Here is a 19,410-nt window from a genome sequence, read left to right on the forward strand (position 1 = left end):
GCTTCAATGACTTGGTTCAGTGTTAAAAAAAAAAAAAAAAAACAACGGTGAGTCGCGCGGCTGTTTAATGTTTACGGCGCGGTTTTGGCACGAGCCACCACAGCCCCAGAGCGTAGCGAACGCAGGCGCATAGTTGCCCAAACAGTCGTTGACGTCAGGAGCGGTGGGCGGGCTTGATTGTACGCTTCCGCTAGGAAGAGGACTCTCTGATCATGGACGAATTCGCTCTGGGCTGAACTGCGCTCAACATGGGAGCTTCTCTCCCGTAAACGCACCTTGTTTTCCTTTGTCGACACGGTCATAGCTGGAAAAGTGAACGAGAACAGTAATGGGCGAGCACATACCGGTGCTTCTAGTCACGGCCAACGTAGGATCCATCTTTGAAGAGGTAAGGAAGGCCTGCGTGCATTTTCCCAGCTTCCAGAGCTCGGTGAAAGAGCAGCAGGGAATGAAGACAGGCGTTTTTCACTGTGACTTTTTGTGACTTGCTGAAGCGCGGAATAACCTGTGCTTGCTGCTTCCGTAACCGAAATAAGTGCGTCGTAGTGCCGTAATATATTCCCGGGCAAGTTGCACGGATCCACGCAACCGATCGAACTGGTGCAGCTGCAAGTGTATGCATTAAACTAGCGGAGGCGCTGACTAAACGTATTAGTGGCTCTCTGGTGGACGAGGGAACGTTCTCTACTTTCGTTTAAATGAACGCTCGTTGAAAATGCGGACAATTAAGCTAGTCCTTGCACTGTTCGATGTCGGCGGGTCGCCTAATCTCCCGCAGAGCAGCACAAATAAATATATGCGACTCAGTCATGCTTGCATCGTCGCAGACCGTAGCACCCCGCCCCAGATTGCAAGATTAAAATACACTGTTCGATAGCATGCATTGTTATGGTCGTTAAAAGAAAAAAAAAAAGCCTGCGTACGTAATCGGTGACATTGCTCCTAAGCATTACACTGAATGTGAGTATGGTTTAGCGAAACTGCCTTTCCGGGTTGCCGGCCAAACATTAAAGCGCTAAAGCGAACACACAACCAGATCATTTCTTGGAACTGTGCTCCCTCTGAAAGCTTTCCACGTCTATTCGCAGCCTCGAACACTTTTGCCGGGATGGATAGGAGAGTTCCTTCGGGTAGGTAATGTACTGTACAGTTATGGTGTAAAGTATCATTTGGGAATTCGAACAGTGACACTAACAAAATGATGTGCAGATGGTGAAGCAGTTTCAGCCCAGTTTCCTAGCCTTACATTGTCAAGAAGTAGGTGGGAAAAATTACGAAAGGACCATGCTTCACGTTTCCGACTTCATCAGGTGAGAAGTGCCCCAAAGTAAATGTATTGAAGCAATAAAAGTACTGTAAAATTTTGTTAAGTACCCATGCTCTAGCAATAGGTTTTCTACGTCTAACAACTAGTACCTTGCACAAAGGTTTAAATGATGCAGCTTTAGAAAATGTGATTTGCAGTAGCATATTATGTTCATGTGTAGAAATCAAACCCAACAGGTTATGACTTTTGTCAGTATTATTGTTGATGCCGTGAATAGAGCTATGAAGATAGAGGAGCAATTTTTCGAAGCTGATTTTATGCAATCTAATTATTTGCAAAATAAACTATATGCACAAATTATGCGTAGGATTGAACCATAGCTTTCGACACTTTTACGTTTGTTTATGATGCCTTTTTTATTACTTAAACAAGTGCAAACAGATGAAACACGCTCTCTTTCAGTGTGTATCCTTATCATGATATTACCTTTTCATACATTTGGAAGCAAGAACATACACAGTAGACTCATGTGGTATGACTGGCATTAAAAAAAATAATAATGAAAAGTTCACTTGGAAATGCATGAATGCAATACTGTTTCTGCACAAACTACAAAATTGCAGAGTATCCAACACTAGTGCATGCACCGATTCATGAAATCTCTTTTCGTTTACTAGTCTCAGCTGTATACATAGTCGTTTAAAGCAGCTTCATCTAGATTTAGATGCTGTGTATTAGCATACGTGGGTGAGCCTTAACATATACCATGGCTTTCATAATTTTTTTTTCTGCTGCCTTGACTCCAAGAGTACTCTTTTAGCTCAGTTATTCCTGTGCGTATTACCTGCTTTTGTGTGTTTTCTCTCGAAGTTTATAAGTATATGTAATTTGCTCAACACTAACACAAGCTCCATGTTCTTTACCCCCTAAACAAATCACTCCATATTTCATGCACTCTTGGAATTTGCTTTAAAGTTGGCATAGAAAGTGGAGGAAAAGTATATCGGCCAAATTTTATTGCTGGCCTTCATGCTGCGAACCAGTCATTTTCTTACTCAGCACAACCATGTTAGTTTTAAGGTTATGAATCTCTCTGCAGGAGTAGTGGCTCTATTTTATGTATAAGGCTTCATCGAGGTACTGCTTTTACAGCAAGAAATTTACTGATATTCTAAAACACTTCATGTTTGCAGCCTGTGATGAGAATGTTCTTGTGCACAGGACTCTCATGGGCAGCGAGGAGCTCTCAAGTTACACAGCAGTCCAAGTATTCTTGGACGAGGACTTCTCTTGTGTAGAAAAATTTACGGTGAGTTTCTTGCTGGAACGTTGTGCACGTCGAGCAGGATTTTTTGTAACAGGCATGTCAATGTTGAACTTAATCTGGGGTTGAATTTTTCACTGCCCTGCAAATAGTCTGCAATGTGTGCCTGATGCTTGCTAGCTCTACGTGTACAGTTCAAAGAAAATCTGCCTTTTTGGTATGTGAACATTACACAACGTTTAGCTATTACATAGTGCAGCAACTCAGTTCAAAATTAGCAAGTTTATTAAAATCTTTCTGTTGTTGAGAACTCATTGTAAAGGTTTTAGAAAAAGGCCACATTTAATCGGTCATTGGATATAAAGATGCCAATTTAGCTGTGTTGGTGCCCATTTTGTGTACCCTACAAGATGGTCTTCAACCTAAGAAAGGATGTATTAAGCAGTGCTGCTTGAAGAAAAAAAAAAAAAAATTGGAATTTAAGAAAAATGAGCCATCAGTTTGGATAAGTCATACGCCAAATAAATCCCAAGTACTGAGTCAAAGTAACAAGAATTTGTAATACATACGTGACTGATAATCCAAGTTCGATCAAAGAAAATATAATAAATTATGCATAAGCTCTGGGTAGCTCTAGGGTGGCATTGTTTCTCAAATTGCGAAGTTTATTTTGCGACAAATTCTTTGTGCACATGTTATGTAGGAGTTGCGCATTGCACTTGTTTTGGTACTAGTGTTCCTGATACACTGTAGTCCGTTTGTTTTACCGTTACAGTTCTGCGTAATTTTTTTGCAGTTAGCTTATACTGTCTATGGAGGATTTGTTACTGACGGGTTCTGCGTAATTTTTTTGCAGTTCGCTTATACTGTCTATGGAGGATTTGTTACTGACTTGAAATGGGGGTCATGAGTTATTGGTGTTGTTACTTTTCCCTCACAAAAAATTTTGTTCACTTGCATAATCTATCTGTATTGAGCAAAAAAAAAAACACGAGGTCCCGACCTTGTAGAATCCAATATTCCTTACAGTGTTCAATCAATAAATAGAACCGATATATTATGATAACTCATCCATCTCGTAATGAGTCTCATTGTTTTTGTATAGGCTCTGGGCAACTTGTACTTTGTCCATCAGTCTTTGAAGAACCCCCAGATCTGGGACTTTCAAGGTGAGCCACTTTCTGCACAAAATTATTATTTTCTTTGCAATCGGTTCTGTATTAAATTTGTATTTCTTGCTCTTTCCGAGTCAGAGTGCTGCTTTCGACCAGTAACGACGAAGGAGGTTCATTCTGGAAACATTGAGAAGGTGTTCACCAAAGAAAAGGTCAAGTTTCCCCAGGAACTTTTTCCAGAGGTAAGTCTTTCATATATCAGCTTTAGTGGCATCAGCCTGAATTTATGTTATTGGTAATCAGTTTTCTTTATGATGTATTATGCGAGTGTCCCACAGGCTCTTCTGATTGCAATCAGGGTAAATTTGGATTGGATTTCTTCATCGCAATCAAACAGTTCTCACTGATAAACAGTCCAAACTAATCCAGATTGAGTTTGGCGCAGACAGCAGTCAAATCATGACCTGGGAGCCAGATCTCAATGCGCAGATCGCGATCGGGGATTAGAAGAGACTGTGTAGTAGCACCTGATCTGGATCGGCCCGGGACGCGAGCAAAAGTGCCCTTGTGACACTGGTATTACACTGTAATTTTTATTTTGTTGACTAATTTGTTTGTGTCGTAGCTTAATAGTGCAGCCTTGAATATGATAATGCCTTTTAATGTGGCTAAAGTGGAGCAATTCTGTAATGGTGTTGTTTTTTTGTTATGATACTTTCATAGAAATTGCTTATTTTACCATAGATAAATCTTAGTAAGATATGACTAAAGATGTCCACTTAGGGAAAAAATATTTGAATAGTGAACAGTCCCTTAATTTTCTCTGAAGGTTGCAGAATTTTTCTTTTTTTGCTTGTTGCAGTGCAAGTGGTCAAGAAAAGGCTTTATGCGAACAAGATGGAGTTTGCAAGGCACAGTATTTGACCTAATCAATATTCATCTTTTCCATGATGAATCAAACTTCATAGCCATGGAATCTGTGAGTTTAGAGCATATATATATCTTGCTGATTGAAGCTATACTTCAAATTTAAAACATTTTTGCTGTGCATCCATTTTTTTATTAAAAAATGTTTTTTTTTTTCAGTTTCCTTCTTCTTACACAAAAAATAGGCAAGGAGCGCTTGACTACACTCTGAACAGGTACAGTGTTCATCATGTCTGGTTGTTACTTTTGGATAAAACAAAAATAACATATTGTTGTATTTCTATGTAACATAGTAGGAAAATTAATTCATTTGACACCCTAAAGCAGAGTTATTTTCTGAACAGTTTTGGTTATTAGGTGTATTGATTATGAGATTCTAATATAACTGCTTTATATGAGGAGATAACTAATGAAACAAGATACTGTTTTTTTTTTGTGCTGTACGTGTGCTTTTCCCCATTTCATTCTGTTTTCATCTGAGGTGGTACTTAATCTAACCAAACTTGTGGAAAAAAAGCTTTTTTTTTCTTCTTATGAGTGTCTAAAATGTCAGCTGACATGGTACCTTTGCTGCAGTCCACTAAATGTGTCAAGTGACTTTAGCTGAATAATGCATGAGTAGGGTAAGCCAGAAAGGAAGAAAGTAAAAAGCAGTAGCAAAAGCATGTTAACTTTTAGCCACTTTGTGAAAAAAAGAGGTGCATAAGAACCTTGCATGGTGCGGCAGCCTAGCACTTCTCACATTCAGCATGAGCTGGCCTGACGAAACTTGTTGGCTTTTTTGCATTCTGCACCATGTGGGCAGGATGTCTTCTTGTTCACGTTTGTCTTGAAAGTTTTGCTTTTATCCATAGCCTCTTTCAAGACCATGCAATTAAGATGTCCAGGTTCTGTGAGTCTGTATATATAGGCTGTTCTGTGCAAGACATGTGTTGCCATGGCATATATTCATATAAGATGTATTGAATTAGTGTTACAGTTACGGTTGTGTGAATGTTCGAGTTTCAAATTCGAATCGAATAACACCTAATCGAATAATTCAATGCAACTTTCAAATTGCGAGTATTGAAGTTTCAAATGGTTCCAAAGGCCAATGATAGTACTTGATTAGAATGGGGCGGCTAAAACTAATCCTAAGGTCGGTACAATGGGCCTTTTGTTTAAAAGCAGTGTCAAATCTGGAGTCATGCTTGAAACCATAAACAAGTCATGGCTCCAGCCAAGAAGACCAGGAAACAACCTAGGAGACTGTCGAACGCCTAGCCTCAAAAAATAACCAGCGTACTAAGCACAGACCTCATAATCGGGAGGTTCAAGAATACTTCAATGAGCCCTCTCATCCTGAGAAGGCATGATCCCGTTAAATGCTAGCAATATCATGGAGCGGCACCTAATCCAGGTACCACCGAATCGTTTCGCACGTCTTCAACAGCAGGAAACGCCCTAACACTATGGTAAAAGCCTGACACCAGGTGATGGGGAACAGCTTGTGTTTTACAGTCAAAGCTGTTATGAGATCACAACACGGGTCACCTGCGTGCCATGGTTGTCTGCCGCTGCCGGTTTCTGTTACTGCTATCGCACGAAATATGAAAAAAAATCTGTAAATAAACAACACCAGTGACACAATGGGATTCGAACTTGGGTCCCCTGCGTGCCAGCTCAGCCTTCTACCACTGAGCCGCGCCAGTGCTCGGAACTCCTTTGCAAACAGGCCATAGGCAGGTTTGATGTCATGAAAGGAATCTCGTTAATATGAGTAATACAGCATTTTAGAACAGCAAAGGAGGAAGAGGAAGAAACTTCATTAAGGAAAAAAAGCAGTAGTAAATGCAGGCAGTTGTAGTTGGGCCCTCAGTCCAGGGCTCCGTTGCACGAGCGGCTTGCTGGGCCTGGTCAAGCAAAGCCTCCCACTGTTTGTGTAACAACAGCGAAGGAACAACCGGGTGTCACATTATGCAAATTGTGCAACGACTGAGTTGTTGAATGCTGTGACACGCAAACCATCGAGTATGAAACTGAGTATTTATGTAATATGTATCCTACTGTTGTGGAAATAATCAAAAATTAAAAAAAAAGTTTGATAATTTAAGCAATTGATAATCAATATTCTTTTGCTCCGCACACGGATATGTTGTAGAAATTTCATTTCGTAAATGTGGCTTGACTGTATCATAATGTTATAAAATAGTATTGTTACTAGTATAACTAATTACTTTTGGGATGTTTTTTTTCGCATCTGTGCTTATGTTTTTATTGTGATTGCATTATGTTCATTAATATTATTATTGTGCTAATGTAACTGGTGATTACATGCTTCCTATAATAATGAGCATGTCCCTGTTTATTTATTATGTTACGAAAAATGATTTTTTTTTTTCTGAATTCGCTGCTTCTGCTGCCCCAGTGTGGTAAGGCCTAGTCAGGATTGCACAACATGGGCAACCCCTTGCACAACATGGGGCAGAGATTTAAGTCTTCCTTTTGTCTTACCACATGGGCAAACCCTGTATATGTGTATGCCCCCTCCCCAAATAAATAAATAAATAAGATGCACATACCCACTGTGGGGGATTGTGGGGATTCCAAAATCTTCTGGCATAATTCTTTATTGCAGTCAGCCACAGCATCAAAAAATTGCACAAAGTTCCTTGCAAGTGTGCAGTGGGTACCGTGCTTCTCAGAAGAATGATGAAGGATGGCATAGTGATTGCCTGCCTACTACACAATGATTTACAGCGTAGTGGCTACCCTGCAAGTGCGCTTCCAGCAGCTACCCAAAGAGTGTTAAAAAAAGGCTCTGGAAGGCCACTCTTCCAGCTTTCGCTGTGACAGTGCTGCATGTTCCATGCAGGCCTGGCGGTATATTTTGCATGATAATTTGTAGTCTTTCTGTTACAGTCACTCAGTGTGTTATGAGCTGGAGGATATGAGCAGATTTCGGTTTTTCTTTCAATTTTCTATAAAATCTTTTGTACTCAATTTTCTTGGCCATTATTTGGCACTAGTGTTTGATTCGATGTGAAATTTCACCATTCACACACCCAGTTATGATATCTGTTGGTTATTTCAAAACTTTCATTAAAAACAAAAAAGAGAAGCTTCACAGAGCAGGGACATTTCTTTATCGCTGGATCATCTCTTGACTATCCACTAGACTGAGGATATGTGCGTTTCCTTTCAAGGATCCAGAGCGACAAGTATGAAAACGTTCCATTCTTCATCTTTGGGGACTTCAATTTTAGACTTGACACGCAGGCCGTCATAGAGGTGATGTAGCTTTTTTTTGTCATATATTATTTATTATTCTCATTCTTATTTTAATACCAGCTGGTTTTTATTGCTCTGCCAACATTATTCAGTGCACACTGTAGCCTGTGACTACTCCTTCTTAATAAGTCTCTTGTTCTTATAGAAAATCACAGATAAGGCACCTCCAGTTCAAGTGAAAAGTGCCAAAAATGGAGATGTCACAAAAGTTCTCTTCAGGGATCCTAAAGATGAGAATAAGGTAGGGTTGCTGTGGCATGTGTGTTGCCTCATCAGTCTGCTTTAGCAAATGTCTGCTGTGTAACATGCGCTTGTTAGAAGTTATGTGAGAATTTCAGTTATAAAGTGAACATGTTTGGCAAGCAATAGTCTTGCATTGAAATGACAGGAGTAACGGTATACTTAGGCCTACAACATCTTATTACTGAGAAATAAATTGCTCTCAGATCCCCTGCCCACAAGTAATTAGCAAGCTGTCTCATTTTCAGTGAAGAGTTGTTTACATTTCGTGTGAAGCAGAACTTCAAGCAGTGACCCCTTCAGTACTGCTTTGTAAGCTAGCCCCCACAACTATTGCTGCAGCTGATGTACAGAACATCTTGTGGCCACGTCACTCGCTCTAAACGCTCTCAGAGTTACTGGGCCTCCAGAAAGTCTGTAAAAGGAAATTAAAAATATTTTTTATTAGAAATGTTGAACCTGTTAAATTGATTCTAATTATGATTGATGAAGGTGCACCTAAATGAAAAGTTTGAGCTCAGAAATATGGCATAATGGATGGTTTCATAATGACATGCACTGCCCCTTTTATAGGTAATAAGTTGATGGTGGTTGCAGGTGGTGCTTACAGTGGAAAGAAAAGTATTCGCTCTTCAAGACCATGAGGAAGCTTTCTATCGGAATGATGGGAAATGGGTGAGTGCATTTTAAGCGTATAGGTTGTACATCCGTTGTCTGGTTAACTTTTAGAAAGAGTAAAAAAAAATGGGGAAAAAAGCACTATAGTCAGCTTTAGAACACAGCGACGTTTCCCTCTTCAAAGGCACATGCCTATAAGCCTACACACGCACTCCTGACCATTGCTTATAGAATCTGTTCAGTCCGAAAACTCGGTGGTGTTGTGCGGCGCCGCTGCAAGCGGTGTCTGGAAGTGGCACTGCTGTCGCAGCAGGCTTCATTCAGCCAGTCTAGCAACGTACGCCAGGTCATGTGTATGTTTGGCTGCGGTTGCGTCGTGTCCGTGTGTTGTAGAACGAAGACTAAAGTGATTTTGGATTCTGTTGCGTTCTATGTAGGGTGGATGTTTGTGCGTCTTCAATGCTGACTTGTTTTGTTCCTGGATGCACAAGCGGTTATAGGACTAACAATTCCCTGAGACACTCCTGCTGGGCTCCATGTGATACGGTTTTCTGTGCAGCATGGGGTCGCACTGTTTCTTGTCTTGACAAAAGGTTGTCCGACAAATCACGAGTTTGCGATGTGCATTTTCATGCCGAGGATATCTTGAAAACGTACAGCCATGATGTTGGCAGGAAAAAAGTTGCCATCGCTTGTGGCAATGAAGACAAGACTTTTACTACAGGGAAGTGTGCCAAAATATTTCCGAACTTGCCATGGTATCTTTCGAAGCCGTAAAAAAATAAGATTTCATGATGGGAGACGGCCGAATAAAGATGTTTTAAGCGTGTTAAATCACCCTGCGAGCCTAAAAACTGTGCGGATAATTCAGCGTTCATTTCAGCAAGCGGTGCATTCTGAGTGATATTGAAAGTGTTCGTACGCCCACGGTGCCCAGGCTGCAAAAGTATGCGCGTGGAGGGGGGCTACTATTTGAGGGAAGAAGCAGCTCCTGTGATTAATAATTACTGAGATTTAACGTCCTGAAATTATAATGATTATGAAATAGGCAGTAGTGGAGGGCTCAAAGAGTTTGACCACCTGGAGTTCTCAAGTGCATATAAATCAAAACACGTGAGCCTCAAGCAATTTCAGATTCTTCAAAAATGCGGCCATGATTCGATACCACGACTCGCGAGTTAGCAGTTGAGCATAACCACTAGACCACGTGCTGCCGTGAAGTATCAACCCAGAGTACCAGCTGCATACTTTCATCGAAGCTCTCAACTTGCCGTAAAAGCTACTCGCTTTGTCGTTATCATGTCGTCAAAGCTACTTGCTTTGTCATTGAAAAGTAGACTTGGACAATGAGCAACACTAATGCCTGTCGCGCTGAACTTGATGAGAACCGCAGCGTCTGCCAAGCACTGGTGGACTGGTGGCGCAACATAACATGCTTTCGAACATTTTTTGCTAATGTATTAAACCTTCACGATTACCTAACAGACTAAAGCCATCCTTGTCGTTGCATTTTAAAGCAATTCAATATTTGCGCAGATAGCAGCGGCATTCGCTTGCGCTTCGTCGTCTGCTGTGTAGAGCCTTTTGCTGCTGTAGCACCTCCTGGACTGGAATTCGGCTTTGCGCCGCTTTCAGAGTATGGTGGTGGCGAAGAGTTTGGCGACTGAACAGGTTCTATAAACGTTGCTAGAGATTGATGTCATGAGTTGGACGGCCAGTGGCCCTACCTACCGAGAACATTGCCGAGTGCACGGCACGGGACTATTTCGTTACTCGCTGAAGTGATCGGTTGCTGCACTTCGGTCGTCTGGGTGGGGCCTCTCCTTATGTCTTAAGCTGTATTCTGCCCATGTTGACTTCTGAAGTTGTATCCAACTATAGTGCTCAATGGAACTAAAATGCTACACTTGCAGCTTTGTACACCTAACCATAAAAATGCCTCGTATCACATTAAAACTGCTCCAAAACATTCTGTTTGACCATCCAGTGTACATGGTTAGGGCACTCTTTGACAGAAATGTCAGCTAGGTAAATAACCAAGTATTTGTCAGTGGAAAGGAGCAAAGTTTGTCAGCATGTTCTGATTAGGACTAATAATGCATTAATGGAAAACAATACATGAATCATACAAAAATAAATAAATGAAGGAGCAAACACAAGTGCATGCACTGCGTTATTCATCTGAAAGTTTAGCCTGTGGTTGGGTATCATAATTCTAATTTCATTCTATTGGTAAATGTTTAAAAACGGATCATGGTAGTCCTTTGCACTGTGAAGTCACATCTGTGGTGGCAGGGGCCAAAGCGAAAACTAATTACTGGAGAACTACAGCAGGGTCTTTTAAACTTTATTGCCTACCAACTTTCTCACAATTCTGTGGAACACGTCTCACTTCCTTTTTTCTTCAGTATGCTTTGTAGGATTGAGGCTTGTGAGATATATGTGCACGCTACAGCTGCAGAATCATATTTGCACTTTATTTAGTTACAAAATTTAGTACATATATGAAGGTTGCTATAAAATTTTATACAGCCAACTCTCATTAATTCAAACTCGAAGAGACCTCTGAATTTTGTTTGCATTATCAAGAAGTTCAAAATATTAGAAGTTCTCATTAAGATGACTCTGGGTGAGGTGACACCACACATTATGATTAGGTATTGATTTTATCATATTTAAAATTTTTAAAGTGTTTTTAAGCCCTAACGGCACACAATCAACAGAAAGCAGAGGTGTAAAGTCCACAAGTTTGTTGGCCATTTACTGCTGATCAGACCTTTCAAAGAAATTATGAATTGCCAACTGCTTCATTTCTATAGCTATGTGCCTTCAGCACAAAGCTCTCTACACCAGTTGATAAGCATCTCGGTTTACCATGCATGCATGCTGTCTCAAACATTTGTTTACTAGCAAAGCCTTTTTCCTTGAAGGCTTGAACTGCTTCATTTTTAGACTAATAGGATTATATAAGCATGCAAATTTTTAAATAGTAGTGGGAAAGCAGAATAGAGGGCCAACTAAGATATTGAATTTTGTTTGAATTAACCAAAAATATGAATTATCAGAGCTTGAATTACTGCAGTCTATTGTATATCAATGAAGATACAAAGGGATACATGTACTTTGTAAAGGTTAAGTAAAACAGATAGTTTAATGGTAAGAGGGTCTTATTGGATGCTCAATACTGTGAGTGCTGAAATGCTGACATGTTGGAGTAATATAACAGAGTCGGGGCCTCGTAACCCCTCTTACATTTGCCCTACTTAGGCAACGTTCGTGTCATATCTGTGTGTTGCTGCTGTCATTGATAGTGTGGTGGATAATTTGGTAACAGCATTTTTTTTTTCAGTTCCTTGGTTATCTTTGAAGGTAACCAGTAAACTGTAAAAAATCCCATTATTGTGGCTTGATTTGCTCTCTTCAGACTACTGGATTGACAAGCGACAGCAGTGCCTTTTTCTAACACTATACATGGCTTCTCATTGTGGAGGCATGCTAGAGTGTGTTACATGCAAAAACTTATATCTATAAAAATAAGAAGGCAAGGTTGCTTTGCAGAATTTGCAGATCTAACAGGAAAAAACAAGGACACAGAAGACAGACAAAAACCACACACATAGCGTTGTGCGAAGTTGTTGTGTGCCACTTCTGAATCCTCGTTTTTTCGGGCTCTTTCCAGGTCAAAATGTTTAACCAACTACCTGACTACTTCACTTTATTAGATTTTGCAAAATCTTGCAAAAAAAATAATGCATGTTTTATAAAGCAGGCATCCTAAAGGAAGTAAAAATAGTTGAAGTTTGAAGAACACTTACGTTCTTTTCTGTCTCTGTTTTCACAGCTCCAAGAGCATGACAAAGAACCAAGCCTGTTCAAAGACCGTCTTTTTGAATTTGACATTGCCTTCCCCCCAAGGTGAGTCACATGTGACACTTTCATATGCTTGAATTGTGCTCTGTGAACATGCCTTTGATTGGGGGTTTTGCAGCTATCCATTCAAAGAGGAGTCCTCAGGGGCTCGCAGTTACATGCGGACACGCTGTCCTGCCTGGTGTGACCGCATTTTGCTTAGCAAATCGGCCAAAGCCTTGGTGTACACGGTGAGAAACCTCTTTGCATCTGGTTTTGTTATTGCCTTCCAGTTTGCATTATTATTGGTGCAAGTTAGCTTCTGACCTTAAAAAAGTAAGGTGGGTAAACATGAGCAGAAAAAAGGAGAACAAGGCAAAATAAATGCCAACCATTAACAAAGGTCACAATGTTTTGGATAAAAAAAATATATACAGAAGTTATCTGTGCATGCACAGGAATGGTAGTGCCTGTCACTCGGGCATTGATGTGGTTCTGTGTGAGATAGCTGTTTAAGCATTTCATTTTTTTCTATGTTAAGTGATCAAAGCCTGGCTTACAAATGCCCTTCCTCTAATACTGACATGCCAAACCTCAATCATGGGGCATTTCTCTTCATTTTTGTGTCTCCATAAATCTGCACATTCATCCAGCTTTCGGATGCATTTAAAATACTAGCAAAATGGAACAGAAGATGGTATGGTTGTTTTCTGCCACGGAGCGACCCTTGAGCAGATAATGTGGGTTTGTGTTGTCTGGTTCCCTTCTCTTTTGTCAGTGTTTTATGCATTACTTTCATACACAATGAATCTCTAAAAACTGGCTAAATTTTCTCCCGGTGGTCAAAATTTTCGGAGCCCTCCACTAGAAAATCTCTCATACTTATATGGTGGTTTTTGGACATAAAACCCCAACAATATTATCTTAAAACTTTTTCTCGTAGCTGCAGCGGATGCATTTTGATGGAGGCAGAATGGTTGAGGCCCATGTACTGTGCGATGTCGATGCACGTTAAAGAATCCCAGGTGGTCGAAATTTCCGGAGCCCTCCAGTGGTTTTGGGAAGTTAAATGCCAAATATTATTATTATTATTATTATTATCTTTCTCTCATTATGACATTGAGAGTTTGTGTCCTTTCAGTAAATTTGTGTGCATTCAAGTTTCCTTCAAAAATGACAATGAAAGCATACGAATCTCCATCTTTTTGTTATTTTATTCTGCATAATCGGGATAAGCTTAGTTGATGTAAAGTTTTCTTTGTGTCACTTGTTGCAAGGGTTCGCGACAAGTGTGGCTCTTTGCTCATTCAGCTGAAGCAGGTGAAGTTCCCCAATAACAATGTGGCACTCGCATATTGGCCTTGTTTTTGTTGGTGCAGGGTCCTGACGAAGGTGGCAAAGCATCTGTGGTGTACCATGTAATGGGGCCGAATGTGTGCATGGGCGACCACAAGGTAAGCGGCGGCTGCCGCTGGAGGAGCAGCCGGCCTACTGCAGTGCCGATCGTCTTCTCTTGTGTTGCAGCCTGTGGTGCTGTGGTTCCGCATGGTCCCTGCTGCAGGTACGTGTCCTCTGGGCTGTGTTGCTAAGGGCGAGGCGCGCAAGGGTGCCAGCCCGCACCGGTCCTCGAGGCTGCTTAGGGGCTGCCCAGCAGGGTGCCGCCTCCTGTGACCACTTCCCACTTGTGCATGGCTCCCCCGTTCTGTTGTGCATGGCGTAAGTGGATACCCCCCCCCCCTTTTTTTTTTTGCTGGCTCCTGCATGCTGAAGGGGACGAGGGGGGATTCTCCTTTGCTCCTTTGTTTGTGAACCTTTGGTGTTCTTTATTTGTGTGTTTAAACTGTGGTTTTGTTGAGCCTGTCATTAGTTTGTGGCACTTTGTTGCTGCAGAAAGCCTGATTTTGTTTTGTTTTTCTTTTGCAGCATTGTGTTTGCTTTGAGCGTGGTAGTCGGAGTTTTTCGTCATGTCTAGGTGCATGAGGCCTCTAGTCAACAACCCAGTCAGAACAGGTTTGACATGCCCTTTTGTGTTGGTGAGTTTGTTTTTGTTCCCTTTGTTGTATTTTAAAATACATTTGAGGTCCTGTGATTTTGCTTGCCGAAGCTGAGCTCATACTTGTTGCTTTTATAAATGGTTTATCTAAATGTCATTATACTAGGTTGTGGTAATGTAAGGTGTCTTGTCAGCTTCCTGCACAAAACAGTCAGTGAGCAGTGAGACAATCTGTAGTATACGGTTAGGCATGCCTCGTCATGAAAGATGGGCCTCTGAATTGCAGCCTTGTGAGACATCTCACTGAGAGATGTTGCCTTTCAATAGAGTTTTAATGTGGCATTGCATAGTGCTGAAAAACATTGAGCACCAAAGAAAAGGTTTACCTAAAGAATTGCATTCTGTATCACTTCAAAATTTCAGCACAATCAGCATAATTTTCTAACATTACCATTCTTTTCACAAGGAAGTGCTATGTTTGGAAATATATGACAATATCTTAAAAGAAAAGGGAAAATGCTTTGTTGGGTCTCACAATGGAACGCCATGCTCTCAGAACACGGACACAGTAAACCAAAACAACACACATTTATTTAACTACTTTTAGATTGACGAAATTGCCAGCCGAATTAGTACATCAATTGTGATCAGCAGGCTAAAACAACCTTACACAATATTTTACAACACTCAACAGCATAACACAAGGTGGCGGCGCCAACGCTTGACTCAGCACAAGGGCCCGTGGACCCACTGCAAAAGACAACTGTTTGCGCCAACTGCCACGGGCCAAAGAGGGCCGCTCATCTCTCATGTGCCGCCACCCAGGCTTGCCACCATGCATCACTGTCGGCGCCACCGCACTAACCATGATGATGATGGTGGTAACAAATGCTCTGAAGCACAACGCCACCTAATGCCCGAGCACGCGAACTGTCCCACCGTGACGGGCAATCGGCATCTAATTTTGGGGATGGCATCCGGCAGCTTGATTCGCTCCTCACCTTTAACGAAATTTGCAAAAATTATCAATTGGCCAGGCGTAGCTTTCCGCACCCGCAACTCTCTAGGGCCCAGTCAGTCACTTTAAGAATGCTGCAAACGGGTACTTACCCGTCGCCTTTAGTGTACAGCAAGTTTATCGACAGCATAAAGCCGCAATGCCCTCATTGCGAAGAGAGACGTTGCACGTTACCCCACATGCTCTGGCAATGCGCGGCGCTGCGCGATGGCGAGCCTCTCAGCACAGAAGCTGCCTGGAGGACGGCAATTACCAGCTCGGACCGAGAGGTCCAAATCCGGGCTGTCCAGAGGGCCCGCAATTTGGCGGAGGGGCTCGCTCTTCCTGTCCCCACGTGGGTGCGGCCCGCAGCCGACCCTCCCTCTTGAGGGGAATCGGCTCCTCAGGACAATTTGTAAATAAAGTTCATTGACTGACTGACTGACCGCGTGATAGTTGTGAACCTTAAATGCGGCCTATGCGCGAAACACGTGCGTCACGAGGCACAAACGACTTCACAGGGGGGTGTTAGCATCCCAACATCTTCCATACTGAGACGTGTCTGATATGCCCATGAGTGTGGTCAAGTGACATTTTATGTACTGTAGGTGGTCCATCCGTTGGTAGTTCTGCATCTCTGCACCTATCGAGTTTGTAGCTTTAATGGTGGGCAGCCAACTTTTTAGCCTGGTTCTTTTTGTATCTCACAGGCAGTATATGGCAGTTTTAGATATCTTGAGCAGCATTGCTCTTTTTCTTCTTACCTTTATATATTACCATTTTATTTTATAGTGTTAGCTGTTAAGAACTCCTCCATGCTCGTTCACATTCTCCATTCATCTTGTGTAGATAGTATGCAATCTTCAGTATTACAGCAGACAGATGTGATCATATACTAATACTACAAAGCTTCATAGGAACGGAGTATACTTCATCAAGATGCTGCTGTGAGCATCAAAGAGTGTGTAGTAATATCCAAAATAATGGAACTAACAATTGCATAAAAGTGGCATAACTGGGGTCTGCGGGCTGTTTGAGTTGCTTGCGGTTAAGGAGATATATCAAAGATAAACTTTCTTAGAAGCATTTGGGCTATTAAAGCATAGTGCTGTTTTCTGCTGAAAGGCTATTATATTTAAAAAAGTGAAAATATTGCTGATAACACTTATCTAACCTTTTTTGTGTTCCTTCTTAGTATCTGATAACTTTACCAGAGAACGAAATATCTTTTTAAAGGTGCATATCCGTGAACGAAATATCTTTTTAAAGGTACACTAACGGCAAATATAAATACGATGTTGATTGCTGAAATAGCTGTCCAGAGACCTTGTATTGCTTATTTTGAAATCAAAGCACATTTTAGTGGTTCGCATCGCGTTAGCACACTTCAAATCTCCTGCCTGAAGGCGGCCCGTCCATCTCGCGTCACTATTGCCGTGCCCAGCGTTGCCCGCCTTTACTCCGCGGCCGCCGACACTAGTTAGTAGCTGAGCAAAAGTAGCGGGAGCCACAGCAGCTACAACGACCATTAAACAATTTTCTGCTTGCTTGGTTCAACTAAGCCCTGCTATATGGTACGACTTACCCAGATAGTCTAACCAGGCGAAAATGAAATTTTTGAACCACTCGCCCAGTTCACCATAGTAACGGCAGGCGGTTCTTTTTTCTATAAATCAAACAGAAAAGGACAAGCAGCATTTTATTACGTCTCTTGATACATGAAAGGTTCTTTTTTTATTGCAGCTAGTTCGATTACTAGTGAATTATTGTAGTCTAGCGCACTCCCGTCGGGATCATTTTGCAAATGTCCCACTCATGGCACATGTTGTGTGATACATTTAGCTTAACTTCTCAATAAGTAGGGCACTGCTGTTAATAATATTGCCGTCTGTGACATTGTGCTTTCACTCTAACATGAATTATTTGCCTTTAGTGTCCCTTTAGAGCACAACACTAATAAAAAAAGAGCTGAGAGAAAACTAATTTTGCTAAAACATTCTCTTGGTTCATTAGTAAGGTGCCAGCAACATAAGTACCACGTGAGAAATGTTGTGACTGAGTGAGTACATAGTTATGGGATTAGCGTAACAGCTTGGAAACCATAACAAAATCATAACATCAAGGTTTTGCTGTACGCTAATATTGTCAAGAAGCATCTTATATGTTTTGGTACATGAGATAATATGCTAGTTCTTTGTTTGGTAATAGATTGCCTACTACGGAATAAGCAAAAAATATTTTTATTATCGATGTAGACAACTTTCACAGAACAATGGTTGAGTGGATGGGCTTTAAAGCAACTCCATTAGACAAAATTTTAGATGTGGCTGTCTGTGTGTTCTGGGAATACCACCCCTACCCCCACATGCACCTTTTTTTAATCTTTTTGTCAGAGCCATGTCAGAAGCCTGCCCCGGAGGAAGCAGCCACCCGCTACATCCAGGTCAAGGTTCCAGGCTCACCTGTGCGCATCTTCCGAGAGACCACCGTGTGAACTTGCCACTTGATAGCATAATGCCCTCACCTTTCGTTAGCGCATCTGTGACATAGCTGCAACGCAACACTGTTTGTGTAAGGACTCTGTGCAAGGGGCTGTCAAGCTGATTTCTTGTTAGAGCCATTCTAAGTTGAGATCTGACATTAGTGCCAGTCCACTAATTCGTAGCCTCAGCACTGCAGCATTGAAAGTGGTAGTAATGCTGTGCATTTTATACCAAGTTTAATGCCACACTTTTATGTGGGGCAGTTGGTTCTTATTTTAATTGTTGACGTGCACCCTCAATTACGAAAATACAGACATATACACACAAATTTATATAGTGCATTGCATGTTTAATACCACCTTGCATCTGCACATCTGCTTTTGTTCTGTTATGTTCCACAGACATTGCTAGCAGTTGTGCTGGCACATATTGTTTTAGTTTTTTTAATTGTTAAGAACAGGCACAATAGCAGTGGGGCAAACATTACATGCACACTTTTATAGTTTTGACAAGAAAAGTGATGTCTCACAGGGTGCGTCAGTGCATGCCATTCTTTCGCAACATTTTTCAACATCATGGAGACTACATCAAATCCCCCCACCATTTTTTTCTGCACAGGAGTATACAAAGTCATTCTACAATCTCGCAAAGTTTTGTTTAATGTAGGAAGGCTGCTATTCAAGCCTCTCCCTCAGGGCCCTTTGAGATTATGCGTGTATTATCACCAATTTCCACTTCACACTTATTTACTATTTATGATCCATTTGTTGTGCCAAAATTGTTCTGTGTGTGTGACCTTGTGTTGTGCAACGTTTGTATGGTTGATCCACTTGCGCTACACCCCATTGAAGGTGATATTCTTGTTATTTAATGCGGTGACTCGCGCTGGGCGTCGCGACTGCCGGCCGCTGCGTCGCACAAAGTGTTACATGGTGCAGTGTTCCGTCCAGTGGTCTCCAGGGCCGCCCCGTGATGCTGTACGATCGTCACAAAGTCGAATTATGTTTTTAGCGTCGTTGCATATGTGCACATTTTTCGGTAGTCTGTAAGCATCGGCTTCTTTAGTGTCACCTGCCATCTTTGATCCGATCGCAATAAATGGTGCAAATCCTTTTTGTGTGTGTGTGTGTGCGATCTGTTTTTTTTTTTTTTTTAAGCTAACCAGGTCGCGCGCTTTCGGCGGATTGCGCAATTCTGGTTTTAGGGCTCGTAACACGCCTCGCACGTTTCCGCATGATAAACCAAACGGCATCGTCCTGATGGACACAGCGAGACAGCCGTTTGCGGCGAAAAGTAAAACACATATAATGCATGTTCGGTAAACTAGCCAACAAGACTTGTCGAGTTAAGAAATACGAAATGCTTCAATATGTTTGTAAACATACAC

At 41.6% G+C, this 19,410-nt stretch overlaps 1 protein-coding gene across 5 annotated transcripts; it reads left to right on the plus strand.

Annotated features, from left to right (window-relative positions):
* The first annotated feature begins 53 nt into the window (after positions 1-53).
* Positions 54-19,138, plus strand: 5PtaseI (inositol polyphosphate-5-phosphatase A). 5 transcript variants are annotated; one of them, XR_012886626.1, is made up of 17 exons: positions 54-388; positions 1,089-1,134; positions 1,210-1,310; positions 2,489-2,576; positions 3,637-3,700; positions 3,785-3,888; positions 4,509-4,625; positions 4,733-4,788; positions 7,759-7,843; positions 7,989-8,084; positions 8,681-8,758; positions 12,543-12,616; positions 12,690-12,801; positions 13,930-14,004; positions 14,112-14,266; positions 14,474-14,583; positions 17,934-19,138. XR_012886626.1 is itself a non-coding variant. In XM_037426795.2 (16 exons), exons 1-16 carry the CDS (start codon positions 329-331, stop codon positions 18,032-18,034), a joined length of 1,290 nt encoding a protein of 429 aa, XP_037282692.1. In that variant the 5' UTR covers positions 59-328; the 3' UTR covers positions 18,035-19,138. The 5 variants fall into 5 exon arrangements, 2 of the variants coding, with proteins under 2 accessions (XP_037282692.1, XP_075732337.1); XR_005110357.2 differs by having other exon boundaries at positions 60-388; positions 1,089-1,130; XR_005110360.2 differs by lacking the exon at positions 14,112-14,266 and adding an exon at positions 14,075-14,111 and having other exon boundaries at positions 63-388; positions 1,089-1,130.
* Positions 19,139-19,410: the final 272 nt, after the last annotated feature.

This window comes from Rhipicephalus microplus, chromosome X (genome assembly GCF_043290135.1).
Source record: "Rhipicephalus microplus isolate Deutch F79 chromosome X, USDA_Rmic, whole genome shotgun sequence".
In the NCBI taxonomy this organism is placed as follows: domain Eukaryota; kingdom Metazoa; phylum Arthropoda; class Arachnida; order Ixodida; family Ixodidae; genus Rhipicephalus; species Rhipicephalus microplus.

Excerpts from the sequence above, each read along its gene's own strand:
- 5PtaseI (XM_075876222.1), top strand. The coding sequence starts at position 329 with ATGGGCGAGCACATACCGGTGCTTCTAGTCACGGCCAACGTAGGATCC. Across the intron at positions 1,311-2,488 it reads CACGTTTCCGACTTCATCAG|GACTCTCATGGGCAGCGAGG; the intron begins GTGAGAAGTGCC and ends TCTTGTGCACAG. Across the intron at positions 8,759-12,542 it reads ATCGGAATGATGGGAAATGG|CTCCAAGAGCATGACAAAGA; the intron begins GTGAGTGCATTT and ends CTGTTTTCACAG.